Source organism: Triturus cristatus, chromosome 2_1, assembly GCF_964204655.1.
Source record: "Triturus cristatus chromosome 2_1, aTriCri1.1, whole genome shotgun sequence".
NCBI lineage: Eukaryota > Metazoa > Chordata > Amphibia > Caudata > Salamandridae > Triturus > Triturus cristatus.
In genome coordinates this window covers 469,347,389-469,371,346 of record NC_140581.1, presented here as the reverse complement: position 1 = coordinate 469,371,346, position 23,958 = coordinate 469,347,389, and the positions used below count along the sequence as shown (strand labels likewise).

The window sequence follows — 23,958 nt, the reverse complement described above, 5'->3', positions numbered from 1 at the left end:
GCTGGGTCCATCTCTGGATGCCACATTTCATATTCGCCACCAGGGGTGTCAGATTGAGATGTGTTCCGGTAGAAGAGAGATATGGACCCCCAGGTACTTAAAGGAAAGACGTTGCACTGGAACATCAGATTACCAGGAATTAACCCTTGAATCTGGGCCAATATGGATTTGGACCTATTCATACGGAGATCAGAGGCTTCCTCAAACAGGTCAAGCAGAGTGAGACATCTGGGGCCCGAGGTCAGTGGGTCGGCTGGGAAAAGGAGGACTTCGCCCGCATAAAGTGCAATCCTCTCCTCTGGCCCATCCTCCCAAGATCACCCATGAAATTGGTTATCATAGCGAAAGACCCGTGCTAGGGGCTTGATCACCAAGGCGAACAGTAGAGGGGAAGGAGGACAGCCCTGGTGGATGCATCTACGGATTGGGAGTGGGGCAGAGAGGAGGCCATTAACCTAACCTGCACAAAGGTTTGGCAATAGGGTACCCCAACCAGTCTACGTAGGTAAGCCCCCAGCCCAGCACGTTTCAGGATATTATGCAGGAAGGATCAGTACATTGTGTCTAAGGCTTTATCAAAATCTATTAGAAACAGTGCAACACGAAGGGGTCAGTGGGTTATACAAAAGAGTACCACCTGAACCCATCTGATGCAGTGCTGAGTACTTAGCTCCAGCATAAATCTGCACTGGTCACAGTGAAGCAGGTATAGAAAGAGCAAACTGCTAACGTTTGGCTAGGATTTGGGCAAAGAGTTTGACCTCAGAGTTAATTAAGGAGATGGGCCTATAAGAGGAGCAATAGTATGAAGAGTTTAGTGATGATCTCAATGGAGGATATATCAAGTCCCTGGGTGATGATCCCCTTCTCTGCAACTTCGGTATAAAGTGTAAGCAGGAAGGGTGTTAATTTCGTGCAGAACGTCCTATAGTATTCCACTGGAAAACAGTTGTGGCAGGGCATTTTGCCCATCGACAAGACTGACAGGGCGCTTACAATCTCAGCCGCCATAATGGGTTGGTCCAAATATCGGGCAAGGGAGAGGGGAATCGAGGGCAACAAAATGTCTGCTAGCAACAGGCGATCCAACTCCCGTGGGGAAGTGGGGTTGTGATCTGCTGGCGTACAAATCTCGGTAAAAGGTAGCAAATGCCTGTATAATGTCAGGAGTGTGAATCAGTCACTGGCCCTCTGCGACTACAACCTGGGGCACTAGTCTAGAAGCAGTGTCTCGGGTTGCAAGCCAGTAGAAAAATTTCCCAGATTTATCACTGTGCTCATATATATACTCCTCGCCCTTGCCCTATAGCATTGTCTGGCTTCTTCCAGCGAAATCTGTTGCAGTTGGCCTCTGGCTGCTGCCACTCGATGAGCGTGTTCAGGGGAGGGATGCCTAGATCCTCCCCCTATGCCTAGATTATCCAGGGTACAAATCTGAGTCTCTAGAGCAGTAACCTGTGCTAGTTTCTCTTTCTCCCTACCTCAGATAAACCTTTTTGCCAGTCCTCAAATCACCGGCTTAGTAGCCACCCAGAACCTGCCGAGTCCACCGACCCCTGGTTAATCCCAAAGTAGGAATTGAGTTTGGACTCCCAAGTAGGTATCAAAGTGGGGGTCCGTGAGGTACTAAGCATCGAGGCGTTACTTGGGCCTCTGGGTTGGGTCTGTGGTAGCTATGGTCAGGGTCAGAGGAGCATGGTCAGAGATCCCCGTGGGAGGATAGTTACACATGTCAGTGGCAGGTAACAGGAAGAGATCTATCCGCAACTCCGTTTTGTAGGCTGCTGGGGTATGCATGTAGGTGTGATCGTGTGGGTGCCAAACCCTCCACAAGTCGCAGAGCCCCAGGGAATCTGTCCAGGCTAGGCAAGTTGTTGAGGCATACCCTGTATGGCGGGGAAATCGCATTCATCACCTGGTTGAGCGCAGCGAGATGCCAGTGCCAGATTAAACTCTGTGGAGGGGTTCCTTCATAATACCCAGTGCACCGGAGTCTTTTGCAAACTGACAGCTGCCAGAAGATGAGCGTTAAAGAAACAAACTGTTATGTGAATCTGATGTCTCTGGTTTATGTACTTGAAGTTGTATTTTGTTCCGTTGTCTTGGGGCCCATAGGCTGCCGCCTACTTTGCTTATTTGGTAATCCGGAACTGGTGCAGCGTGAAAGTCCCCGCCAAGGATAGTACTGCCATCTTGGTTTGGGTCTGTGCAGGCTGCGGGGCATTGTCCTTGCCCATCATGACTACAACAGAGCCAGATCTGGGGGTCAAAGCACGGGCTGAAGCCCCCACTTGCACACTTACCCTCAGGCATCACGTGCAGCCAGGTCTTCTCTGGGAGGGGCAGGGCACCCATTAGGGCCGCAAAGCCAGCCTCAGAGTCCGGGCCCCCTCTACAGGTTGGCCGGTGGCACCGTTAGAATGGCCCAGTTCTCCCCACCAGGGCAAGCTACCTAACCCCTACCCTACGGAGGTCCCAAAAAGGAAGGCAGGAGGAAGGGGAGCTGGGAGAAAAGGAGAAGGGGGGCCCAGAAAAGCAGATCAGGGGCAGGTAGGTGGAGGAACCCTCCCGCCACCTCCCCTCCTCCGTACCACTTCCCTACCAGTTCAGGCATCTGTGTACCAATGCAGCGCTGCGTTCCCACTCAGCTGCAGCCGTGAGACATCAGGGTCCATCACGGGGGGCAAGAGAAGTAGTCAGTGTGTCTTAGTCAGCAAGGGCAAGGCAGCCAGTCTTCGCCAGGGGAGGCAGCCAATTTGGTGGGCAGATGATGTGTTCAAGTGGGAACCCAGTACACAGAGCGTGTTCCAGTGGATGAGCGGGTGGCCCTCCCCTATTTCTGGCACATGCCTTTGGGTCCTCAGCAAGTCTTAGCGCCATACCAGGTACCCGACGACCATGGCGGCTCCCCCGGCACCAGGTCCTGCGCCACCAAGGAAGTTACCAAAAGGCAGACGTTCCAGCCGCCCGTGCACTCCACAGTGCACCGGCTGAGGCCAGGGCAGGACACAACCACGGATGCGGAGGCAGGAGGGCGAATGGGTTACCAACCGGACCCGTGGCAGGATGGGGGGTTGGTGGGCAGCAAAAGGAAGGCAAGGGGGCTTCCATGTGACCAGGGCCAAAAGCGACCAGGTCCCACATCTGGGCCCTGTCGACTTGCGGCACTGTGGATGGGCCCATCGCCACTCGCAGGAGGAGGAAGTCCGGCAGGCTGCTTCAGTCGCTGTGAAGTTTAGGCCTCACCCTGGTGCCCCATGGCATTTGGTCACTACAGCACACCGCTGGGCCCCAGCTTGGGCAGGAACAGCTGCAGGCACCTCGGGGTGGTCAGGAAGTGGGGCAGGTCCCCAGGATGGCAAACCGGCTAGCGAGAGTAAGCCTGGATGGTGGAGGAGGTCAATAGTAGTTTCTAACTTTGAACACCATCTTGGCCTCTGTGGCCACGCCCTCATTTTTACATAATTTAACAAGGGTAAATGCAATCAAGTTACTCCTTGTTGGCAAATTGCTGATATCCATTGCTGTCCTAAAGGAAATTAAGGTTATTAAGCCTTTGCAGTCCTGACCTCAGGGATTAGAGGTTACCCTTTTTTGTGACTGGAAAAAAACGTTATCTTCAGAACCTCCTGGCACAACCATTTCTTCTGTAGACAAATAATTGAATTTGCCTTGAAAATGTTTAAAAGGGCATTGAACACTAACATTCTTAAGAGACCATGGATATTCCAGGAGAACACTGTGAGGTTATGTGAGACCCGTTGCCATAATCTATTTCATTTAATATTGTTGTATCACTCCAAGACTCATCATTATTTGCCAAATAATAAAAAAATTCTCACTCAAAGGGGGTCATAAGGATGGGGCGAATTCTTATTCTCTGACAAGTTATCGGTAATGATTACTTCGCTGTATGTCTCACATTTTTTACAGTTGGCCATTGGGTTTCTAACTCTGGAGCAAAAGAAATCTGATTCATTTTAGACCTGCATGATGGCAAAGGAATGGCCTTGTCGCAGAGTTAATGCTGTCCATCTCTTGAGAGCCATCAAATAGTGTCCCTTGCAGTTGGAGGCCCCTTTCTGCATCTAAAACAACATCCTAATTAGGTCTCAATGGAAGAGCACCTTATTCATGTTTTTTCTTTTACAAAACCCATAGAGTTTATATCATTTGAAGATATTAATTTTAAGGAATAACAACTTGAAAAAAATTGCAATATCCAAGAATGGTTTAAGGGTCCCAAGTTATTACCTCTTTTTCTGCTTCTTATTAGTTCAAGGTATGACCAATTGGCAGTGATGGTTCCTCTGCTAAGGCGTAGGAGCTTTGCCCCACTGCTTTTAGACAGTGTAAATAAAGGAAAAATAAAATGATAATAACTCAATGTTATTATCATTTTATGTTTTCCTGCTACGGCAGCTTGGCAGGACAGGGTGGGGCTGCTCTGCTCATGGAGCAGGGGGAAGAGTGGTGCCACTCTGTAAAGTGCGCATGAATGTTTGGCCGGCCATCTTGAGCCAGCCAAACATTTATACGCAATTTACATGTTCTTCAGCCAGGCTGCATTACAGCCTGGGTGGAGAACATGCCCAGGCCCCCAGTCCTTGTATGAGCGCCGAACCACAGCGCTCAGACCAATCACAATGCTGCATTGCAGTGTTGTGATTGGCTCTGGGGAGGTGGGTGCTTCCTGTTCCGGCGAGCGAAGGGACGAGGAGGAGAGACGCGGCAAGGAGGTAAGTGGTATTTTCTTTTTCTGGCATGGACCCCCGATCCATGCCAGCCTCCACTGCCTCTTGGTTTTGGTATGCAATCTAGCTTTACCCATCCAACAGCATCTCTATTAATGTATCAGTGGACTTATTCCTTACATTGGCTTGCATAGCTGATCTTGCTTAGGTTGACTCTTTGAACTTGAAACAGAGGATTTTACCATGGCTGGAGAACTTGTTTGATCTCTAGCTTTTTTACTGTCCCCCTTCTTTGACTTAATTTCATCCTCCACAAAGGTTTACAAACCTATTTACTAGGACATGACTTTGACTTTTACTACCCTTTTGCAACTGAATTTGTTGGGCCTCACATGCCAGTTCTCAAGTTATTTGATAGAATTTGGGAATATGCTGAATAGTGGACTTTTTTTATCTCAACATTTGTCGTTGGATTATAGGAGTGTTTCTAATTTGGTTCAAAATGGGATGAATAGAAAATGAGAAGTCTGGAGACATCCCTGGCTCCTCTGGAGAAGCAAGGGACCTCCATAGCAGACATTTTTGAGGTACTGAGAACTCTTGAAAATGGCCGCTGTGAACTCAAGTGCATAGACCCAAAATCTGAGGAGGAAGACATTGTTCTGCGATTTGATAGGAAGAATTCTGTCCATTCCCTTGATGAATGAGTTTCTCCTCCAGTTCAAGACTGATACTGTTCAGATCACTTATTCTTTTGCAACTGGTGAATGCCTTCTAGTCTTTTGGTTCTGTAAGTGACTAAAAACAGCTGTGTTTCACAGCAAGCATGAACACCAACAACCTCCTCCTGGCTTCCTCTGCCCCAGTTGGCATCCCAAGAACTTCAAGAAAAGGGAGAAATGTTTCTCAATTTAAATGAAATTGAGCCAGTCAAGGCCACATAATGGGGACCAGTCTACTGCTGCCACTACATCGTTGCAAGAGAAAGGGAGGAGGCTCCACCCCCTCATAAACCTTTTGGATCTAAACCTATTTATCTCCCTGCAGAATCTCAAAATGCTTTCTGACTGACGTATGAGCAGATTACTTAGGGCAACCACTGGATGAGCTCAGTGGACTTTTAGGACACCAACTTACGTGTATCATTATGAGAGAAACCAAGGATGACCTCTATTCCCAATGGCAAACCAGTACTGCCTGTAAAGGACAAACTGTGGCCAATCAGGCCTTTACAAAGGTCCTGGCACCAGTGGCATTATTTTTTGCCAACAGAAGGTCCTTCGTTACTCATATTGAGGTGAGTGCCTCATTCCAGTGTTACCCTGGTATGTCTTGGCCACACAAACACTAGAGACCCAACACAAGTTTGTGTGCTCGGTGAACTACCACAAATTCATTTTAATTCCCTTCAAATGGATTCAGTTCCTGGGGTGATTCTGGTAAAGTCCTGCCCTCCCCAGTTAGGGTAATGGCCATCAGCCTGTGAGTGTGTCACTTCTTGACCAACGAGAGAGTGACAGCTGGGAGGTTCCGCAGGCTTTTGTTGTTCCAGACGCCCTAGCTAATGGTGGTACCCCACACCAAGCTCCATGTGGGCACCTCTTGTAAATCTTCAGATAGAGCAATGTGATCAGCTGTGGGAAAATCAGGTGACACTCATCCTGGTCCATCCATCTCTTTTTCTGACCTTGAAATGGTAGGATCATTTTGTTAACCTTTTGGTAAGCTGCCCCTTTCATCTACCAAAGCCACAGATGCTATCAATCTCCAATATCCCTGTAGAGTACGGGTGGTGATAAATAGTGGATAACTATACATCTGTGCATTGTTGCTCATGCCCTTCCACATAAATATGTTAGCAAAATTATATAGAAGATTGGTTCCCTTCTGTCAGCCAAACTTTGCTGTGGTACATCCTTTATTACAGATGCAAAGGAATTATTTAAACCTACATTTATAGTAGAAGAAAGCTTTGTTGCCTAATGTGTTTGGCAGATAATAGTTTGATATGTCTGAATGCAATGAGGTTGATGAATATAATAAAACATTGTAGGTGGTGGTCACTGTAGATGAACTTCTCGCAGAAAGTCAAGTGACATGATGAGTCATATCATGATTATGGATTAATGGTATGCCAAGTGTAAGCTGACAGTCATGCCGTAAACTGCATCAATAATGTATTACAAGTATATGCAGACGGTCATGTCAAAAACAGTGTCTAGAATTGTAAAGTATGTACTTTTATACAGGAATAATGGAACTTGCCGTTCAGCTTAGTCATTGTGAGGTTAGTTGTAGTTCATGTTTCTATTCCATGTTTACGAGCCCAATTGCTGCAGAGCTTGGTTCAAAGTGTTTCTAGATTAATTAAATGGTATTTATGTTTCTTTTTATAGTCTACTTCAAATTATCTTGCAAGGAGGTTTGGAGTGCGTGCTGCAATGCCTGGATTTATTGCCAAGAAACTTTGCCCAGGTCTTACCATAGTTCCTCTAAATTTTGATAAGTATCGAGATGTGAGTAAACAAGTAAGTGCTATTAGTTTTCTGCTTTTTCTACCCTTTAAGAAGAGAATGAAACACCCCTTGTATGAGCTATGCGAATAACAAATTCTTACTTCAAAGTTTGTGCAGTCATCCTTTAAAAACTTGGGCTATGTGGGATATGTTCTTTTAGATCTGAACCATGTCGAACATTCCGGTTATACCATACCATATCATAATGAAACAACCTGAAAGGCTACAGCAATATTTAACCTCTTTATTGAACAGACCATATTAGAAGAAAAAGCTGTACACGCAGAGGAGTGCTATAGAAAAGCGTCAGCAGATGGAGTTTGTATGGTAATTTAAAAGGCATAATTATTTAATGGTAGATACTTTTGACAATTGACTAGTGTTTTCGGTACAGCCTATGAGAATTTGTTTGCGTGCACAATTTTACTTGGTGAACAAAAAAGCCCTAAGTCCAACTATATGTTATCAAGACAGCAAAGTAAAACCGATTAATTTGCAAGGGAGATTAATGAATAGCCTTAGCCTGCCATGAAGATAAACATGACACATCTCCTAAACAAAAAAGCCATAAGCCAACAATTAAGATGTTATTATGATAGTAAAGTTAATACAGTGAAGAATTAAAAAATCTCATGGGTTCTAGCAGTATAGAACTGGGGTGTGTAGCCCCTTTATTAAACAGACACGTGATTAGAAGAACGAAAAGCTGTTTCTTCATGAAGGAGTGTTATATCAAGCATTGGCAAAGTCAGTAGGACGCACCTTTTCAAGAGCTATTGGCTTTGCCAATGTGTTTTAGGCATGTTGTACACCAGCGTGGCTTCTGTTCAGCGTGACTAAAAGTTAGTCGCATGGAGGACAGTGGAGTGGCATAGAGCGGAGTGTCATGGAGTAGCGTAGAATGGATTGGAGGGTTTGTGGAGTGGACAGGATTGTCGATAAAATGCGCAGAGGAGAATGAAGTGTTGCGGTGTAGAGTGGAGGGGAGTGAAGAGTGGAGGGGCATAGAGTGGCATAGAGTTGAATAGCATAGAGTGTCGTAAAGAGGATTGGCATAGAGGGAGTTGCATAGAGTGAAGCAGAGTGTTATAGAGTGGCGTGGGATAGAGTGGAGTGGAGTAGAGTGGAGTGGCACAGAGTAGAGTGTTGTAGAGTGGTGTAGCATAGAGTGTTGTAAAGTGAAGTAGAGTGATGTATAGTGCTGTGGTATGGAGGGTCGAGTGACATAGATTAGACTGGAGTGACCTAAAGTGGCATGGAGTGTCGTAGTGTGGCATAGCGGGCTGTAGAGTTGAGTGGCATAGTGACATATAATGGAATGGAGTGACGTAGAATGATGCAAAGTGTTTTAGAGTGAAGTGCAGTAAAATAGAGTGGAGTTTCTTAGCATAGAGTGGAGTAAAGTGTCATAGAGTGGGGTTGCATAACGTGGAGTATCGTAGAGTGGAATAAAGTGGCATGGAGTGGCATCAAGTGGAGTGTTGTAGAGTGTAGTGGAGTTTTGCAGTGTACTTTGCCATAAAGTAGAGTGGAGTAGAGTGGCATAGAGTATCATAGGGTGTAGTGACATAGAGCGTGCTTTGTGTGATTGTGCACTGCCATTACCAACAACATATTTTCAATTGAAATGACCATTACATTTGCACAGACATACAGATTTACTGATAAAACTGTACAGCAGACAAACACTAATGTGTGGAAATGGCATCACCTAGTGTATTGATTTGTTTTTATTGTATTAAAATATTTGTTCTCAGCACACTTCTGAATTCCCAAAAAGTTCTTCATTTGTGTTCTCCTAATTCTGATATATTCTAAAATATTTGCACAGATCCTTTACAGGCATTGCAATGTTATTATGTTATAGAAAAAGCCTTTCCTTTCACACCCCAGATTGTCAAATAAATCCTCTTTTTTGAAGTCCGAGAAGGAAGAGTAAACACCAAGCTCCCTCTGAAGAAGGAGCCTGACATTTTCACCTCTGTCTTTGAAAGTACAGTAAATGTGCCAAGATACGAACGAAATAGCTCACAAGTGTTTGCTGCATTCCCGAAGGATTGAAGACCAACTACCCTGGCCAATTAAATTCTAATTAAAGGAATCTGCACTGTATGCGCATATGCAACATTCTACCATCAATGCCTTTATATAATACACAGTCCAGTCGCGGGCGGCATGACAGGTGTGGGGGGGGGGGTCGTGAGGGGTTTAATATTTTGTCAGTGAACCGTCCAGGCATGTGTTCACTTTAGCACAATATTTAATTTGTCCACTGATGGTGGCAGAAATTCTACCAGCTGTGTCAAGCATTGGCTTATTTTTGCACCCAAGGTCTCTTCACAAAGTCCCTACTCTTTGGTGAAGAAACTGCTGCCAACATGATGGAGAAAGCAGGCAGCAGGTACCTATTCCATGCAAGTGTGGTGTTGGCGGTGCATCCATTGGAGGTGCTGGGGCGTTGCCCGACTAGTCACATCGCCCTAAATTCCTGCAAGCAAATCAGGCAATTCTCAACTCCTCCACTTTCGCACGCACGCGTGGCAATCGGCCGCTGAAGGGGGTAGGGTGGGGCGGGGCTGTGGCAGCTTTCAACGCTGCGGTTTGAGTGACAGACTGTCACAGAGAGCGGCGCTTAGTGCGCATGTTCAGGTTTGGGCTGGTCATTTTTATGACAAGCCCATACATGCGCACTGTCAGCCACTACTATGCCTTACGTAGGAGAGCGAGGGAGGGGGGAACCCAAGAGGCCGTCGCAGCCCCCCGGTCTCCTAGTGGGCGGGCCCTATCCGTGCCCTAGCCAAACATGGCGCTGCTAATGCAGCGTCTGGATTGGCTGAGAGTGAGACACCGGCCGCGCAGTATGAAGTTGTGAATCCTGCTCTGGACCGGCCTACACCTGTTCCTGCTCCGGAGTCCGGATCGGCCCAGGAACTGGACGCAGAGGCGGCGCGGGACCAGTATCAGGTAAGTTTTTAATGGTTCACCACCCCCCCCCCCCCCCCCCACGAGAATTGCGAGCCGTGACTAGGTGTGACTCATCTTCCACTAGTGGGCCCTCGTTAGGGTGACCAGGTGTCCCGGATTTGCCAGGACGGTCCCCGTTTTTCACCAGCTGTCTGGGCAGATTTCGAGAAATTTAGCTCATGTCCCGGTTTTTGGAGAGGGTTGATTTAAAAACGGGGGAGGTGTTTCTTATATTTTTCAAAGCAGGGATAGTTAGCAGTTGTTCCAAGAAAGCAATTTAATTTGCAGGCAAGCTCCGTGTTTTCCTGATTGCGCCAGATCGCGCTAACCAGTCAGTTAGTCGGCCGCTCCAAGCAAGGTGGAGGTGGGCGCCTCTCCTTACCCCAACCCTCCGCAAACCCATAACACCGCAACCCCAGTAGCAAACAGAGAACTGGGAGAGAGCATCTGAGGAGCCGCGAAGTGCCGCGATACTCTGCAAGTATTTCTCTCCCCATCTTGTGCACAGGAGCGGGCTGAGCGTGGAGAAGGAGGAGTACCGCGACCGTTGAGAGCAGTTGTGGGGGGCCGTGAGAGGAGGTGAGCATGCGCCATTAAACGCCATTACTGTTGTGGGAGTGCGTAGGGAAGGAGCGTGTACTCCCTACTGGAGGACACAAAGTGTAGTGCCCGGGAGCTCCCGAGTAGGCGCCCCAACTAGGTTGAGTGCAGCCTGTGGAGCCCCAGTGTTCCCTGCTCCTTCCCCCGCTTCCTCGTACTTTACCCCTGTGCTCTTGGCTCTATTCTGCCCTTCTGCCTTGTGTCCACTGTAACACACCGCCGTATCCTGCCAAGGATTGATGTGCAAATTATTCTGCTCATCCTGCTTTAGGTGTACTTAATCACCTGACACCCATTTACCAGAGGAGGAAGAGGAGGAAGAATCTGGGAAAGGGCGGCAGTGAGGGCAGTAACAAACAAAAAAAAGACAAACTAGAAAACATAATCACTGGCTTTCCGGTGGTCAGACTAGTAAACCAAATTAAAACAGTCTTCAGTATGGGCAAACTAACTGGCGCAGGAAATGGTACAGTCTCTAGACCAAAGCCATCGACAAGGGGGCAAGCGCGGTTGGAATCTACCCCCTCTGTGCAGTCATCAACCTCAAACTCACATTTAATAAATAAGTCAATCAGTAAATACTTTACACCATCGACGCCAACAATGCCGACAACGTCAACAACGCTAACAATGTCAATGCCAGCAACAACACTAACGCCAACGCCAGCAATGCCTGCCCAAAACCAATTAGGAAAAAGTATGTTATACAGCAGGGCATTAGTACATTCAACACCACAAACTGTCACGGGACTGAGCTGCGAAACAGGAAGCCCAGATAATGAGACACGGCTACCCTATGGGATTAGCGCCAGAATGGAGAAAGACGGGTTAGAGCTGGGAGACTCAGAAGTCTTTGAATCAGTCACACGGCCAGAATGTTCGGGTACACATGAGAAAAGGCTTGAGGCCTTAGACCCTCCTCTGTTTGGGGAGAAAGAGCAAGACATAACGGGGCAAGTACACCAAGAAATATTGGAAATCTCATTGGTTCTAGAGCACACGGAAGTGCCAAGAGGGTCACAAGAGGAATTAAGTCAGGGGAAATTGAAAGTCTTGGAAATATCGTCAACATTGGAGCAGACAAACAGACAGCCAACATGTTCGCGCAGAGGCTAAAACAATTTTACAGGCAGAGGGCGGGGACAATCAGCATAATTTGTCTCAATCCCCAGCCCTGAAACGGAGTTAATCAATAAACCAAAGCTTCGTTCTGGATCAAAATTCACTTCCGTTGCAGGAGGAACAGGAGGAACGGAAAGAGAATAGCCTTTTGGCAAATCAGAATTGGCTTCACTCAACCACCAAAACAAAATGTACACTCCACAACGGATGTTTTAATCAAAATTCTCTGCTATCCTCAATAAATTCTACATTAGCAACAACCATCAATGCGCTTACATGGCAAACGCAAAAATTGGAGACTCAAATTGATACTATACAGGCCCTCGCAATAGCCATGATTAACATCGAAACTAAAATTAACACCTTCGACGGAAAAATGGAGTCGTTGAGGCTGCAACCAACTGCTAGGTGCTCATGCCTTCCAATTGTAGAGAAACTTAGCACTTTGCCTGAAGTGATAACATCCATCATAATAGAATTAAAGCAAAGACAAGAGGCAACTATAGTTCAGAGCCTGCAAAGAATAGTTGAAGTGCCTGCAGAAGATGGCACACAAAATGGCACGCATAGTCCGGCAGGAGTTACAATCCCCCCAAATGAACTACAAACTGAAATTGGAGTGAGCATTGTAAACGAACCCGAGGGGAAAACTGGCTTAGCAGAAACAAATCCGACATTGACGAACACACAAAACAGTAAACCAATTTTGTGCGCAGGCATATCTCCATTAGTTTTGCAGTCGCCACCAGCTTCCCGTCAAAGCAAAACATCGCCTGAGGACTCTATAATCTATGAGAACTCACATGGTAACGACAGTGGGGTTACAAAACTAGAGCACACCACAGAACTGAATAAAAACCTTTCAAGAAGGGTGAAGAAACGCCTGAAAAAACAGGCCAAAAACTTAAAACAACAAAGAAAGGCAAAGGATTTACAACTGGGCGCTAGAGAATCCATCGATGTTCGACCAAAAAAAAATAATTTGCAACACGGGTGCCCACACACAAGAACCACAGAAAGTTTTTCCGATCTTCCAAAGGGAACGCCAGGCGAAATATCAAATTATATCAAATAATCCTATACTTCAAACAACTTCGAACAGACTAGTCAACAATAAGGAAGAGCAGTCACAGCACAAATTAGACGAGCCTCCACAGTTGGTCAGTACAGGCTGTATGAATAAGGTACAGCTTGAAGAAAGCCATAGGAAAATCCAGCAGATTGCACTAAATAGAGAAGTGATAGCATCTATATCACTGAATAATAGTGAGTTACAGGTGTCCCAAGAAGCTAATATCGACCACGAAGTATCTCCAACAAATACGCGACGATTTGCCACACATTCCCTTACAGCCAGCCAACCAGTACAAGGATATAAAGAGGAGAAGAATAATACAATTATTTTTACACCTGAATACACATCACGTGGAAGTACGGACACACTAAACAGGTCCAACATTCTACACATTTTTCATCATATCCCAGAGCTCTCAACCATCTCCAGTGAAGACCTCACCAAAGTTCAATTTAAAATCCTGGACAACAATACAACTAGAGAGTCAACAATACTAAAATGGACCGACGGGTCGTTTGTATAAAAATTATGAAAGAAAAAGAAAGGTTTGCAAACTGGGGGATTAATGTTCACACCGCAGAAGAAGAGAAATATCCATTAATGCTAAAAAGAGGATTGCGTTTAAATCCAACACAACTCCCACGAAAGTCCATCTTAAAAGGGACAAACTATGTCCCTCGCACAACATCATTCCCTAACATAAAAATACAGTTTTTGACCGAGTCCACTCAAACAAAGCGCACGTGCTCCTAGCATACAAGGAAATGGTTGCCTGAGAAATAAACCAGGCAACTTCCACAAAATAATCTCATGGAATGTTTACGGACTAAAAGCCTCTTTACAGAACAAGGAAGTATTTGAATTTTTGCAGTCAGGGGACCTGGTATGTCTGCAAGAAACTTGGTCGCTCATCCCAATGTCCATACCAGACTTCATGGAATTTTAACAGTCTGCAAAAAAGCGTAACATATTTGGAAGACCGTCAGGGGGCTTATCAATATACACGCGGATTAGTAGCAACATAAAAATAAAGCCCTTATTAAATATGGACATGGTTCAGGCAGTCCTAGTACAAGGATTGAAATTAAACGGATGCCAAATAAAGATCATCATCATCAAAATGCTTTATTCGACAACTTAATGTCATAAAAGTAAACAGTTCAATCAATCATACATTGCAATTAAAGAATAAAATGTACTGAATATCAACTAGCAACTCATGACAATTCAATAAAAAGAAACTTAAAGTGCAAGATTCGAAAGATAGAAACACACAAACAGTATTGGGGTGTAAAACTGCAAATGTCTTTTCCTGTATTCCATCTTGTGGGGCTAGAGCTTTTCTAGGCATACAATACAAGTTTTATGTAAGGTGCAGAATGCAATTAAAAAGCTCATAAATTAAAATGGCACATTGGTCCTCAAAATAAAATTTCAATACAAAAAGGGCAAACATATTAGGATACGAAGCTTCGAGTTTATCTCCCCATAATACGTCCTAGAGTAAAACATTTTTTGTAAAGTGAAAAGTGCATACGGGATAAAGTGCAAACATTTCATTCCAGACAATCGTGAAAAGTACCATGGGCTGCTCTACATACAATAAAAACGTTATTTAAAGTGCTAAGTGCATATAAGACAAGCTCATAGTTTTAGGATGATCTACTAGTATCTTGACACATTATTCTCCTCCTAAAAACAATCCTTCATATGAGTTTGCATTGATGTTAAAAACACGATTCTATAAATTTACATGGTGACATTTAAGAATCTAAGCAATAATCAAGTAACAAATGTCTGTTTTTCTTGAACCTCATAGCAGCAACCAAAAAAAAAAGATCATTCTTGTGAATATCTACTTTATTAGCAATGAGGCCCCCAGACACAGTGATATGAAAACACTAGTGGATACTCTTGAGGAATTATTGAGCAGTCAACCAAACTGTGGGATCGTAATAGCCGGAGATTTTAATACGAAAAACCTTGGAATGAAACCTGACTAAGCTTTGCCCTCAGATAAAGCTGGAATGATGATGAATAAATTCTTAAATATGCACAGATTAAAAATCAATACAAACGTGCCATGGAATTAAATTGGCCTCCAACAAAGACACACAGGGGCCATCTAAATCACCAATCGATTATATTTTTACGTGTGGTCGCCTCTATGGGCAAGTGACGGAATTTCAAAAACTTCCTATCCCAACTAGTGACCATCTCCCACTTGCCATATCAATCATTCTACACACGGCCCGCCTTCAGACCATCATCTCCGTGGGTAATGCCAATGGAGAAGAAATATATGTTTTTCCAAGGAGACTAAAGTGGACAAAAATAGACACAGCAGCCCTAACACGGTGGAAAAATAATTGGCCTGGAACCGCCGAAGATTTCACGACAGGTAATATTAATGAGAACTGGACTAAATTAATGACTATGGTATACCAACTTCTGAAAGGTAAAAAACACTCTCCAGTCTCTATAGAAACGTCTTGTCGCCAATTTCATCCACGATGCGAATATGTGGAGCAAAGTAAGAGGTCACTCAGAACAGCCACACGGATCCATAAGCAAAACGGGCCCCGTGATTACTTTTAGAGGCCACATAGCTATTTTAAAAATCGGAACTGTATATTTTATATTGCACCCGCACTTTGTCTGCTAACCCCCTTTTAATTGTGCATGTTGATCGCATTTGCTTACTTGGGCTTCATTTGTGCATTTGCCCCCGATTTGTCTCCTGGCAGGCGATCGAAGCGCTGCCCGGGACCCGACTTTGGCCGCCATCTTGGGTGAGGAGCCTGGAGTGGAGCCGAGGCGAGCGGACTAGCGCTCGGCCCCTCCCGCCCTCAGCCCTACAAAATGGCCTCCCCCCCCCCCCCCCGGAAGCACAGCGGACGAGCGCAGCGGGCGCGACGTAGGCGCGCCGGAGTCGCGCCTGAGTTAAGCCCGTCTGCGCCCGTCCGCGGCCTGACGGGCCCAGGGCCTTGGGATGCTGCTCCTTTTATCACTCATTCAGCTGCCACACTTAGAGCACTACAGCACTCTCCCTGTGCTCTCTCGTCTACAATTTGGGATCGCCTAGTGTCTCTTGGCATCTCGGCTGATACACCCTTACCCCGACTCACACATCAGTCTCTGTCTGCCCCGACCCAGCCTGAGTCCTGTATCCGCATACGTTACCTTAACACACGCTCCCTCCCTCAACATCACTCTGATATATTCCTTCTTCTGACAGCCGAGAACCCCGATGTCTTGCTGCTCACCGAGACCTGGCTGTCTGACCTCTCCCTTCCTGATATCCTGGCAGCTTTGCCACCCAACTACTATATGCTGAATGCCAACCGGCCTACAGCCCGTCGTGGTGGAGGCGTGGCAGCAATCATACGCAAAGATCTCAAATTCATTGCGTCTTCTTCGCTTTGTCTCCCTGAGGTTGAGAACCTTGTCATCAGCCTAGCTTCCGAAGCTGGAGCCCTGACTCTCATTGTCCTGTACCGTCCTCCCACTCCTATGCCTTTGTTCCCCGCTGCTCTCAGCGAACAGCTTGCCGCCCTGATGACTGCCTCTGCTCGTATCGCCATGTTTGGCGACTTTAATTACTGGTACAATCAGACTGATGCCGGCCCCCATGCTACTGAATTGTTCGAGGCACTTCTCAGCTTAAATTTGACTCAGCACGTCACCACCCCCACTCACACCGGGGGCCACATCCTGGATCACATCTGGACGCAGGGGGTATCGCTCTCCTGTCCGATCATTTCCCCATGCGTCTGGTCAGATCACTCGTTGATCGAGTCCTCCATCTCTGTGAAGGGATTGGTTAGACTCCCGCCTTTGGAGGGTGGGGCCGCTAGGAAATGGAATGCTCTTGATCTCCCTGCCTTCCTCTCTCGTCTCGCAGAGACCCAAACCCCACCTAGTAACAGCCCAGGCGTCAATGCTTTGGATGCAAATATCACCCACTGGCTCACGACGGCTAGCGACCAATTTGCCCCCCTATCCCGGTTCCCTCGCTCCCGACACAGTAAATCTCATAAATGGTTTAACTCCGCTTTGAAATCTCAACATCTTGAGCTACGCCAAGTGGAGCGCAGGTGGAGGCGTAATTACCTTAGCACCGACAGGGAGGCGTACGTGCTTGCACGTAAAGAATACAAAAAAGCCATTACCACCACTAAGGCCGCCTTTGTCTCCAAGAGAACTGCCCCTAATAAATCCAAAGAGATATTTAAGGTTCTTGCTGAATTAACATCAGACGCCAGGACACTCCCCAACCAGGCCCCCTCCGCCGAGTCATGCAATGCCTTGAACTCTTTCTTCATCGATAAGATTTCGGCAATTAAAAATTCCATTCCTCATTCTCCCCCTCTGGCTACTGTTGCAGTCTCTTCTATTAACACCTCTACCTTGACTTGCTTCCCGACCCTTGACTCCGACTCCCTAGCCGAATTGGCTACGCGAGTGAAATCTGACTCCCCCAAAGATTGTTGCCCTCCTTCAGTGTTTCGTGAGATCTGCCATACTCTCCCGCACAGTGTTTTACCCCTACTTAACGCCTCTCTCAGCTCTGGAACTGTCCCCAGGTCGTTCAAGGAGGCCATCCTGGTGCCTTTGCTGAAAAAGCCTGGCGCGGACCCTGCGGTCCTCGCCAATTATCGGCCCATCTCCCTCCTACCTTACCTGTCTAAAATCTTAGAGGCACATGTCACTGCTTGCCTCTCGCAATTCATTGAGGAATCCAACTTCTTAGAACTAAATCAAGCCGGCTTTAGACCAGCCCATTCCACCGAGGCTGTTATCCTCGCCGTGCTGGACAACCTCAGAAGCAATGCTGACAGAGGACTCTCCCAGGCACTGGTCCTACTGGATTTGTCGGCAGCATTCGACACGGTGGATCATGCCATCTTACTCCACCGTGTCGAGTCAGCTGGAATCCGTGGGCTCGCTCTGACCTGGGTTAGGTCTTTTCTCGAGGGAAGATCCCAAGCTGTCAGCCTGGGCCCTTTCAGAGCTCCCAGCGCCCCGTCGCTCTGTGGCGTCCCCCAAGGATCATCTTTGTCCCCCCTTCTTTTTAATTTGTATCTCCAACCCCTTATTCACTCCTTGGGTAGGTGGGACGTCACCGTGTTCAACTACGCGGACGACCTACAAATTATTTTTCCCCTCACTTCCCCTGACGCCATCACCAACTTCCAGGCGGTCATGATACACATCCAGCACTGGATGAATCAAAACCAACTGAAGCTCAACCCTGGGAAAACCGAGCTCCTCCTTCCCGGGAGGAGCGCTTCCCACTGGGGCCCCCAGTATTGGCCCTCTGAGCTCGGCCCTCCGCCTCTCCCAGCTGGTTGTGTAAAGAGTCTCGGGGTCATCATTGACTCTGAGCTCAATCTCAAGGCCCAGGTGAGCGCTGTAACATCCGCCTGTATGTTCCAGCTTTACAGGATACGGAAAGTCGCCCACCTTCTGACCCCGGAAGCCTTGCTACAGGTCATAATAGCATTGGTGATGTCCCGTTTGGACTTCTCCAATTCCCTGTACTATGGCCTCCCAAAATCCCTGCTATCCAGGCTACAGATCATTCAAAACCAGGCCGCAAGACTTGCCTTTAAAATTCCAAGATGGCAGTCGGCCAGACCCCTACTCCAACAATTACACTGGCTGCCCATCAGTGAAAGAATAGCCTTCAAGGTCTGCTGCCTGGTCTTTAAAACCCGGACCGGCCCCTCCCCGGCTTTCGTGAAGTCCCTGGTCACCCCCTACTGTCCCTCCCGTACTTTGAGGTCCACTAACCTCCTGCTTCTGGTCATCCCTCGTTTCAAACTCTCCAGACTAGGCGGCCGCAGCTTCATCCACCTGGCTCCCAAGCTGTGGAATTCTCTTCCACTCTCCCTCAAGACTGAGCCCTCTCTTCTGTCCTTTAGGAAATCCTTGAAAACTCTGCTCTTTTCACACCCCCGCTAAGTCCCTCTTGCACAATCTCGGTGGTCTATCAGCGCCAGGAAACTTATGGTGACAGTGCGCTTAATAAATCTCCCTTAACATAACATAACATAACATCAAAACCAACTCCTAGTAAAGAAAATCCATAGGAAAAACATGTGGGACAATAAAAGAAAACAACAAGACTCGGAGTGGCTACATGTCTTTTCCTTGCTAAACCCAAACAAACAGGCTGAGGTCTGGGCATACATTAACAAGCTCTCTGGTCATGGCCAAGACAGGTGCAATGTGGTTGCTAGTGATATATGGATAACCCATGTAACAACATTATATTGTGATGCCCAAAACCTTACATCTGCGCACAACCAAGAGCTCTCTTTAATCATCGCTCTGCCCAAAATTCCACTAGTAGCCGCAGAAGACAAATCCGGATCGGCAGTGGTAAGGAACACATCAAATACGGAGATACCTCCAGAAGCCCTGGTCATAGGGAAACGCGTGACAACAATCTTAAAAAAAAAATAGAAAGGATAGGGCACCAGGCCCTAACGGGTTACCAGGGCAATTGTTCAAAGAAGACCGCGACTTCTGGAGTAGCATACTCACGCCGCTCTACCAGCATTGTCTGGCAAATTCAACAATTCCAGAGACTTGGAAAGGATCTTTACTACAACCTATCCATAAAAAGGGCAATACCGGGGACCCCTCAAACTACAGGTTGATAGCCCTTTTAGACATTGAGGCTAAAGGTTATGCTAGTCTCCTTTTACAAGACCTGCAGACTTGGGCTGATGAAAATGAAATCCTACCAAGCTGCCAAAATGGCTTTAGGCCAGGAGCGTCCACAATGGATAATATTTTAGCCCTTGCTTACATGATAGAACAGACTACACAGAAAAAGTCTCTCCCTCTATTTGAATGTTTCGTGGACTACGCCGCGGCCTTCGACGGAGTCAATCGGAGTCGGTTGTGGCGGAAGCTACAAGGCTGGGGGATACCAGAGACTCTTTTAAAGGCAATAATTAGCCTTTATACTGGAACCTGGGTAGTACAGGTGAAAACTTCAATTAATTCTGCTACTAAAAAGACCGTGGTTTAAAACAAGGCTGCGTATTGGCACCTTTGCTTTTTAACTCATACACGGCAGACCTTGCCAAAACAATCCTCAATGCAAATCTTCTATCTCCGAAAAGTGTCTCAAACAGATTACTTTTAATACAATATGCTGACGATATGGTGTTATTAGATCATACAAAAGTAGGCATGCAAAGACTATTGGATGCATTAAATCTCTACAACAATAAGAATGACCTAAGAGCAAATGCAGGAAAAACAAAGGTAATTAATTATATTCGGAAAGTATAACAACAGTAACCAAATATAATTACTTAGGGGTCTGGCTGATGAGTAATGGGAAACCAACAGCTTATCTGGCTTCAGCCAAAACAAAGGCCAAAGAAGTGATGTTTGCCTGGTGCAAGCTTAATGCCAAACTAAATAGCCCGACAACGAAATCTATTAGAAGAGTTATAAGGGCCAAGTTGCTTCCCTCAATTACATATGGCCAGTTAGCATTCCCTGCGGCTTTTGTTAATAGTTTTGAACACATCAATTGTCGAGCCTACAAGCGAATTTTCCAGATCCCAGCACATACATGTAACATCTTGGTGTGACTGGAATTTGGGCTGAACAAGCAAAACTACGAACATTGGGCAACGTTTGTGCGGTATCACCGAGGGGTCTGTGCGGCTCCTCAGAATACTATGAAGTCAATCCTGAAAATGATTTTTATGAAAACCAACAATTCATGGAGCAATGGCCTGAAAACTGCCTGCACTGCACTACTGCTCGACCTGACCAAATTGCAGGATTTGATCTATCAGCCTGGCACACTAAAATCTATATTAAAAAAGCAAGTTAGAGCACTATCTAGGGAAGAAGACATGACGGAGTTGAATAGTTCCAAAAGTAACATTGGGATACTTGTAAGCTCCTATGAAGATCGGCAATGGCAACCATACCTCGACGCTGCATGAAATAAGACAATTTTAAAGCAAATTTTAACAGCGAGACTTATGGCCTTGCCGATAAAAGATATCAACAGGTGCTGGAAATCCCTAGAGGCAATTACCACCTGCAGTCTATGTCACCAGTACGCAGAATCCATGGTTCATCTGGTCTGCCTATGCCATTGCCTAACACACACGTCGCATTTTACTAAGACCGTTGTTTTTAAAATATGGGACACGTAATTGCAAGGATGCCATGAAACTCTTGTTTTGCCTGGAGACACCGATGGAACTGGCTAGGTTTGTTAAATTTGTACACAAAGTTAAAGAACATTGAAGTAACGCACCGTGCACTTTAGAAATTTAAGATTGCACTTTGGGCACACCCAGACTTTGATTTGGATGCTGTGACAAGATGCATCTATTTTGCACTTAGTCAAAATCTCTGTTCCAAAATAGGTCTTTGAATGCCCTTTATGTTGAAATTTTATATGAATTCGCCTGTTTTGTGAAGTTTCTGCCCAGGGAAATGGTTTAAACAAAAAATTAAAAAAAAGAGAGAGAGCTGGTGTGTATCCATCTTGCACCTTGTATTTCCAGTACTTTTTTACAAATTGATACATGGATTTTAGTGTTTTTATGATTTGTATTTCTAGGATTTGTTTCACTGGATGTAGTACATCAAATTTGTAGTAGTTAATGATGTCTATTGTAGCAAGTAATTTTTGCGGATATTATATAGGAGACTTTTTGTAACATTTTTTGTTAATTGATACAAAAATTCATTCATTCACTACTGGGTTTAAAAAGTGCATCTTATGTATGTTCTTACTGCCTGTTTTGTAATTATCTGCGGAGGAGCGCTGTCATTCTGTGCGCTTGCTTGACGTAAAATTATAGTCCTTCTATTTTTGTGAAATGTCCCGTTTTTTTGCTTTAAAATTCTGGTCACCCTAGCCCTCGTTAAATATTCACGCCTGGCACCTGCTGGCGGTAATCCCTCCAATGTGCTGTATTCGGAGCATGTTTGTTCTCCCACAGGCTCATCTGCCCAGAGTGGTTTACCGACATGATTAGCACACTAACCACCCCGAAGGAGCGGCCCCATTCCCAAAAGCTCCGACGCATTAGCCCCTTCTCCCCTTCGCTTTTAATAAAACATGCCGCCAAACATGGAGCCCCAAATAAACTTCCAGACTGAGCGATCAGCTACCTGCAGGCTGTTGTATGCCAAACCTACCTCAGAGGGCTATGATCAAACAGGAAGCTGGCGATATCTCTTGACTTCATTCAGGGAAAATGGGATACTTGTAGGTTAGAAGGCAAGTGTATAAAAGTAGAGATTTGTTTATACAACGGTCTATTCTAGTACTTAACCTGTTTATTTACTATTGTTTTGGTGTTTTTACACTTTTGCAAACTCGCTGTACTGTGTTAGTTACCCAAATCATGAGCAAACTTTAGCTGATGGATCAGTTGTCTAAATGGTGGATACAAATTGGGTGGACAGAGGAAGAGGCCAACAAAGTTTTGGGGCGTTAAGAGATGGTGCCAAAAACTGGAATGTCAGCATTTCTGAGCTGTGTCCATGGAATTCTACCCCTAAAATGCCACTGTGCTGATTGGATGGATACGATTTTCTTTGTCCCACCGCACTGGCAACTTCAGAAATTGTTTGGAATATATTTTACACTATTTGCGTATCTTTCCCTGCTGTTTTTCCACCGGCGACTCGGAAATATCTTTAAACCAGATACGTTTCCAGAGAGGTGGGAGTTTAAGAAAAAGGAGAGAGATTTTTAGACATTTAGAGAAGAGGTAGTATGGGGCGAGAAAAATGGAGAGCGGGACTGGGCACGGGTAAAATAAAGGAGATAATGGGGGGAAGAGACGAGGTGGGATTATTTGGGAATAATGAGAAATGTGCAGATATCGGGAAGCTAAATAAGAAGCCATAATACGTTGCTTTGATAGCGTTAGTCTGCCATTGTTTGGGCCTCGAGGCAATGACGGCTATCCGAAGGGTGCATTTCTGCTAAAGATAGGGACTACTGCTTGCACTCACAAGGGGAGGAAAGGAGTAAGAGCTCTTTGGGAGAAGGAGGGGAGTAGGAAGGTAATACTTAAGAAGAAGGAGGGAACGAGAGGGGGAGACATGGCAGGAGGCACAGAGAGAGACGGAGCGGGAGAAAAAGATAAGGCGGCGGAGGAGCATGGGGCAGATGGGGCGTGCAGGAGAAAGAAGTGTAGATACAAGGGGGGTCGCAGATAAAGGGCACCGGAATAAGGGAAGTGACTCAGAAACCTCGAGAAAAGGGAGAACAAGCATTTACAATGCAACGGTCTCGGCATTGTTAAAGTTAGAGCTATTGGCATTGCTCATGACATTATTTTTGTTTGTTTTTGTTTTTAAAACATTTAAAGAAACGGCATTGTTATTTACAATGTCAATAGCTTAATCACTCTCAAAAGCGAGATTTATTATGCGAGCATTATTTGGGAAGTTTGTCAAATCCATAATTATGAGGAAAACGCTGCAGCATCGCAAAATGCCAGTGGCCCAGACTAATATGCATGATTAGTATTTGGATTCCATGCCCATTCCTTCTTTGTCCTCTCTGCTGAAACTGCGGTCTGAAGTGTCAAATCTTATTAATACTAAACAAAAATCGCACTACCGTGCCAGGGCCAGACTTGGCGTTGATGATGATTGTTTGAAAAGGGAACTTTGAAAGGACACGAACTTGACCAATTCTGGTTTCAAAATATAAGAGAACACTGTAGAGGCATGCGTCTACCGACTGTTATATATAATTTGGGATATATTTCTTAATCTGTCGAGTTCAGCCACTGCATGATTATATTGTTGTCTCTTTTTGAAACTCAGGAGCAGTAACATTGTCGTGGTGTCACTAGGGCTTCAAGTGGATGCTTTTTCAATATTATATACAAGCCACAGTTACTGCTAATTTATCTTATGCAACTAACAACGATTGACAAAGCCAATAGTCCTAACTTGTTGTAGGTATCAT

At 45.7% G+C, this 23,958-nt stretch overlaps 1 protein-coding gene across 6 annotated transcripts in view; it reads left to right on the top strand.

Annotated features, from left to right (window-relative positions):
• POLK (DNA polymerase kappa) overlaps positions 1-23,958 on the top strand; it is a 1,025,073-nt gene that overhangs the window by 682,780 nt on the left and 318,335 nt on the right. For all 6 annotated transcript variants that reach the window (XM_085632293.1, XM_085632295.1, XM_085632292.1 and 3 more), the window contains one exon: positions 7,091-7,222. In XM_085632293.1, the coding sequence (XP_085488419.1) occupies positions 7,091-7,222 (132 nt within the window). The remainder of the gene's footprint in view (positions 1-7,090; positions 7,223-23,958) is intronic.